We start from the raw sequence: 7,003 nt of genomic DNA, 5'->3' as shown, positions 1-7,003 counted from the left end.
GACGAAAACTGAACTGAAACTAAAAGAAAACTCAGGGATGCTTATCTACAAAGTTGGGAGATCCTTATGAGCGGAGGGACATAATACTATGATGTATGGGTAGACTTCTTGGACTTGACATTAGTAATTTGCCTACATGACTTTTTTGACGGACCCAAAGTGGCATAGACAGGGGTTTAGAGTCTAGGAAAAATTCTTACTTAAGTGGAAGTACACCAAAATTAACCATTGATTCTGAAGGTTTGACTCTTAATCACATGATTAAAATTTTGAAATTAGCCCAAGTCTGGTGGGAAATATTAAATACAAATGCACTATAAGTCTATAGTGACCAAGAATGTGAGAAATGTTAGAAATGGATTTACCCCTGATTGGGATTGAACCTTTGATCAGATAAATTAATTTGATTCTAAGATCGAATCTTTCTTATATAAAGTGTTCTGGATCGTTAAAAGTAAAACCAATTAGTCCAACTGATTTGATATTGATTAGTTTGATTCATTTGTCAATTGGGCCAACTGGTTTAATTGGTTAAAATTGATCGGTACATTTCACCGATTGGGTCTGGCTGATATAGTGGATTTAGTTTGAATGGTCTGGATCAGTCCACCCACTTATCTGTTGGTTGGATTAAATAGAGCAACCCAGGAACACCCATAGTCAGTTCAGGTCGTGACCTATATGAAGATTTCTAGACTCTAGGTTTACTGATTTTGACTAAGAAGTGCAATTGGTGAACTTGGATTATCTTTGATATATCGTATAGGTACAAGTCTAGGGTTGTAGCTTTCATAAATGGTTTAGCATCCCACGAGAGGACCGACCACGTACTAGTACTACGTTGGCAATTGGGACATGTGACTGTGAGGTTTACAATAGGTTAAAGGCTCAGGTCACTCCAGCCCGGGTGCATCGATATACCTTTTCAAAGTCACCTGATCAGATGGTACTGATGCCCCAGTTTGACATACCCTAATGTATGTGACTGGAGTTGTGATTTTCATGAATGACGTCGCATCTCCGAAGAGACCGGGCCACGCACTAGTGACACGTTGACTATATTGGGACATGCAAATATGCAAAATAGTAAACGTGCTTGTGGTGTGTGTAATACAGGGTAGGGTGTGCTTGGAGTGTTTTTTCAAATAAATGGGTCCATGAGCCATATTAAACCACAAAATATGGATATCCCATAGCATAAAAAATTAAGACCAAGGCATGCACATAAAAAATATATATATCTACCAAGATCATGTCATGTCAGATAAGTGATTAATCAGTATAACACAAGAAATAATCAATCAGATCTAATATTGAAACAGGCACAAATTTTTTTATATTTATATTTATATTTTTATATTTTTTTTATTTTTTTATTTTTTGTTTTTATCTATGGTTCATCAAGGATCACTTTAGGTGATCCAACATAAATCAAGATTCTAACAAATATTGAATTGATGATAGAATAATGGTTGTAGGGATAAGGAACGATGAAATTTTTTTTTTTAAATTATAAAAAAAAAACTAGAAACACATCCCAAAAGAAAATAAAAGAGAAAGATCTTAGTGGCAAATGAGCTCATTCTCACAAAATAAATCAGGAACATTAACTGTGCTAACACTAGATAAATTCGGATTTTCTATGAATTAGGAAAATACAATCCGAACTTGCACCGATGATATCTAAGGCTCTCGATAACGAAATCGAGTGAATTCAGGTTCTAAATTAATCTATTCGATGGGATTTATGTTTTATTAATAGGTACCCAAACCTAATTCTGACTAGAATATTTTGTAAAAACATTTTAACATTGCTGTCCCAACCTTCATTCAGCAATAACTTCAGATTTACAGATTAATTCGAACTTGCATCGATAATATCTAAGGCTCCCGATAACAAAATTGAGTAAATTCAAGTTCTAAATTAATCTACTCGATGAGATCTACATTTTATTAATAGGTGCCCAGACTTAATTTTCACTAGAATATTCTGTAAAAATGTTTTAATATTGCTGTCCCAACCTTCATTCAGAAACAATTCCAGATTTACAGATTAACTTGAACTTGCATTAATGATATCCAAGGCTCCCGATAACGAAATTGAGTGAATTCACATTCTAAATTAATCTACTCTATGAGATCTATATTTTATTAAGAGGTGCCCAGACTTAATTCTCACTAGAATGTTCTGTAAAAATATTTTAACATTGCTGTCCCAACCTTCATTCAGCAACAATTCCAGATTTACAGATTGGTATTCTAGGTAAACCTTATGAGAAGCTTCGACGTCATTGTTGAGATTATTAAAATTCAAATTATAATTCTTGAAATCGTCATTAACGAGAGTCGATAAAGAGAGAGAGAGAGAGCGAATCGCCTCTCTTTACTGTCCCTTTCAGCACACATACGGAGAAGAAGATAGAAAGAGAAAAAAAAAACATTTTCACTATCGGAGCACCATGCTTAAGTGTTATTTTTTTTTTATATTTATTTTTTTAAAGAAAAACATTCTTCTCATCCCAACCACCATCATTCCATTCTTTTCTTATTAATCTTTGAAATCTTAAATTATTTAGGATCATCACAAGCGACCCTTCATTGGATCATAAAGAAAACAAACAAACTAGAATACTCAAAAATCAAACAAATGATATACAATCAAGCCAAACTAACTAAACAAATACCAAATTAAAATAAAATAAAAACTTGGTCGATTTGACAATGCTCCAATACTTGGGACTTTTCAAGTTTGATCCTTAATAATCTCCAGTGGAGCTGTCACTGAAAGCGTCCTCGATCTGCGGGGTGCGTGGATCATTTTTTATTTTTGAGATTTGGGAGTCGTCACCTAGTTATTACGATCTAAGAACCGAGCATTGACTCTAAAAAGGTAAATAACACTAATCTACGAAAGAAACTACAGGTTCGGGGATCACGTTACGGGGTTGGAAGGTGTTAGGCACTGACCCCGCCTGACAAATGCCGGTCTCTACTATTTTCCAAGAAGACTACATTGCTAAAAAGTCCTAACTAAAAAATAAAAAATATTTACCTTGATGATCGCAACAATGATTCCCTTAGAGCTGGCAGAGAGTATCCTCGTATGTATTTTCTTGCTATTCTCTTGTCATCGGATCTGCTTCTGATATCTAAATTGAGGTATCTTCTTCTTAGATCTATGAGTTTTCTAATTTTTAATGGATTTCTGGGTGTTTTGGAAGGGTTTTTAGGTGTTTTTTGAACAAAAATTGGGGTATAGATGTTAGGTAACAAGTTAGGACTTCAAAATTAGGGTTTTGAGAAGGTTAGGGAGACTTCTTGACCTATTTTTTCTAGGATTTTTTTTTAAAATACGAAAATAGGTTGTAGAGACCCTTATTTATAGATTTTTTAAAGAGCTTTTTAGATAGAGTTAGTGTTTAATTAGAATTCTTTTGAATAGAGTTAGTGTGTAATTAGAATTATTTTAGATAGAATTAGTGTTTGATTAGAATTATTTTAAACAGAGTTAGTATTTGATTAGAATTCTATTAGATAGTTTTAGAGTTTAATTAGAATTCTATTAGATAGTTTTAGAGTTTAATTATGTTTCTTTTAGATAGTTTTAGAGTTTAACTAGAATTCTATTAGGATTTTGACTTAAGTCTCACTTGATTGACTAGAATTTAGGATTTTAACTTAAGTCTTTTATTGACTTTAATTTTAGAATTTTGACTTAAGTCTTACTTGATTGACTATAATTTTAATTAGGATTTCACTTTACATTAATTAATATTTTAATTATTAATTTTAAAAAATTTTAATTATTAAAATTATAAAATTACCGTTTTGCCCTTAGAGAGGACGTTTTGCGTTTTAAGTCATTTTTTAATGTTCCAAGATATTTTGGAATCAATTTTTCATAAGGAATTCAATGAAAATATTGGTTTGTGTCATTTATGAAAATTTTTGTGTGAAATGGTCGTGAACTTTATAAGGGGCATTTTCATAATTTTGTCAAATTTTGTGAAAATTGGTGAAATGGTTTATTTGATTTTGATTTGTTATTTTATGTGTTTGAAAGGGTTTTCCTAAGCATAATGTAGGCTCTAGGGATGTTTTGATGTTAGGGGTATTTTGGTAATTTGATCATTTTTTAGTGATTTTTATCGTAAAGCTTCTTTTTATCTACAAAATGATGATTTCTATGTTTTTAGAATTATATTTTCCTAGCGTAGCGTGGTTTCTACAGTTTTGTTTGTTTGAGATACCTCATCTGAATTTCTGAAACATATCTTGTAACAAATAAAGCATTGAAATAATCATCCATCATTGGGAATCGTGGCGATTAGGTTGACGAGTTGATTAATCAGGTGACTGCAAAAAATGGGTGTCTACACCATCCATTCCCATACAACCACTCCCCTACCCATCCAGCTCTCCCACCTTAGTGATCTATCCATCGGTTTGATTTCTAGCCCAGTGGAATGGGAAGCAAAAGTTTGAATGATAATTGAGTGTTGGGTGGAAAGGTTATTATAAATGGCACTACTAACATGGATAAATTAGCAAGCACGGAATTAGAATAATGCTGAGGTGACATTAGGATTTACTGTGATTCTCACATTTCTAACGTGGAGGTGCACACATAACCATAAATGGTTTTGAAATGTGTCAAATCAACTAAGCTATAGGTCTATGCCCATCTTGTTCTTCCTTTTGGTTTGTAGGTATTCTTCCTTTATCATTTCTCTTGTTACTCTTATTTCTTATTTCTTTTTCGTTTAGTTTGGAGGCACTTAATTAGACAAGATATGTATATCTATATGTTTCTATACTTGTAGAATAAATATTTGTGATTACAAGATTGTTTGATTGGTATTAATTTTTTTCTTATTTCAGGGAAACGGATTCGGCCAATACTATTAATGTGCTAAAGAACTCACAATCAGAAATATCATCTGATAAAGATATGCACACTGCGCACATTCTATTTCTGTTTTGATTCTATTGATAAAGATATGCACACTGCGCACATTCTATTTCCTATTCTGTTTTGATTCTATTTCTATTTCTTTCCTAACTTCTAAGAATGTCAATCGTAGATAGATATGTAATCCTTGATTCAAGGAGATTTAGTTGTAGATTCAGTTGTAATTTGGTATATAAATATACCACCATAATCAATAGAAAATAACATATTGGAAATCAATCCAATCGCTTCATGGTATTAGAGCATTGACGTTCCTGTCGACTACTCATTCTCTAACACATATTATGGTATTCTCCAGTTTGTTTTAGCAATCTTATAATGGGAGATAAGACGCCAAATTATGGTTCTCATTCCGCCATGACCGATCAACATGATACTCCATCCAACCCCTTATATCTTCATCCTTCGGATCAACCTGGGATGATGCTAGTCTTGCAGCCTCTAACAGAAGACAACTACATGACATGGAGTCGAGCGATGATACTGGCGTTGAGTGAAAAAAATAAAGTAGGTTTCATCGATGGATTGATCCCCAAGCCAACCAGGTTATCGGACCCTAACTTGTAGCAATGGATTCGATGTAACAACATCATTACTTCTTGAATGTACAACAGTCTCTCTAAAGACCTTGTCGCAAGTGTGATTTATTTTGAATTAGCCCACGAGATGTGGAAGGAGCCGAAGGAACATTTTTCGCAGACTAATGCTCCGCATATTTTCCAAATCGAACGTGAGATTCATGATCTTACACAAGACACCATGTCCATTGCTACAAATTTAACAAAACTAAAGGGACTTTGGGATGAACGTAATGCACTCTCTCCCACACCTTCTTGTTCTTGTGGTGCCATGAAAGAAGTTCTTGAATATCAAAGGCAGCAAAGAACCATGAAATTTCTCATGGGACTACATGAATCATATTCCATGGTTCGAGGCAAAATTTTATTGATGGATCTACTCCCTTCAGTCAATAGAGTTTTCTCTTTAGTGCTGCAAGAAGAACGACAAATAGATATAACCTCAGTCATCTTTATGCCTAAAGCCACTGCACTAGCCTCCAAAGGTAATATCGAAATACGAGAGATAGGGTATCACAAAGACAGGACAAGAAGAAATGAAGTACTCGCGAACGACCCACATGTGAACACTGTGGCAAAATTGGTTACACAATGATGAAATGCTATTTTATTCATGGATATCCACCAGGACATCGTTTCTACAAAGCTTCAACTGGTGCAAAGGCTAATCAAGTGGCATTCTCAGCCTTTAACAACCAGCAGCATGGAAATGATCTCCTGTTCACACAAGAACAATGTCGCCAACTCATAGCCCTCATTAGCAAGCCATCACATATTGCTAACCACGCTGGTAGCACAACCCCCACCTCTAATCTCTTAGGTATTTCCTTGAGCCTTTCATCCATTGTTGATTCTGAACTATGGATGCTTGATAGTGGTGTAATAGATCATATGGTCAAATTACCATCTCTACTTACTTCTATTCATTCCAATGGGTATAGTATTGTTAAACTTTCTGATGGCACTACTACACCTGTCACTCATGTTGGTTTTGTGGTTATTTCATCCTTATTGACACTCCAAAATGAGTTATGTGTACCTTCTTTTCAATTTAATCTTATCTCTATTAGTGAACTCATACAAGATTCCAATTGTTCCTTGATTTTCACTTTTGATTCTTGTGTCATTCATGACCAATGCTCAAGGATGACGATTGGGATGGGTAGAGAACGAGGATTGTACTACCTCACTACTTCTTTCTGTGCTGTATCACAAACAATTCCGTAAATTTCCTTACTTTGGCACCAACAATTGGGGCATTTATCAAATAAATGTTTACATTCTATTTCAAATAATGTATCCGACATTACTTGTTTTGATATTCCAATTTGTTCTACTTGTCCTTTAGCTAAACAAAGCAGACTTAAATTTCTTATGAGTAATATATCCACTTTTTCACCTTTTGAGTTGTTGCACATTGATATTTGGGGTGGGTATCGCACATCTTCTATCT

General features: G+C 34.1%; 1 protein-coding gene across 1 annotated transcript; it reads left to right on the top strand.

Annotated features, from left to right (window-relative positions):
• Positions 1-5,638: 5,638 nt before the first annotated feature.
• LOC147388802 (uncharacterized) lies at positions 5,639-6,777 on the top strand. The gene is made up of 2 exons (XM_086418419.1): positions 5,639-6,035; positions 6,179-6,777. The coding sequence occupies exons 1-2, from the start codon at positions 5,639-5,641 to the stop codon at positions 6,775-6,777; spliced, it is 996 nt and encodes a 331-aa protein (XP_086274545.1).
• The last annotated feature ends 226 nt before the right edge of the window (positions 6,778-7,003 follow it).

Source organism: Akebia trifoliata, chromosome 12, assembly GCF_017979445.1.
Source record: "Akebia trifoliata isolate Shusen 1 chromosome 12, ASM1797944v1, whole genome shotgun sequence".
Classification (NCBI taxonomy): domain Eukaryota; kingdom Viridiplantae; phylum Streptophyta; class Magnoliopsida; order Ranunculales; family Lardizabalaceae; genus Akebia; species Akebia trifoliata.
The sequence above is the reverse complement of the archived record's forward strand: the minus strand, read 5'-3'. Positions and strand labels throughout refer to the sequence as shown.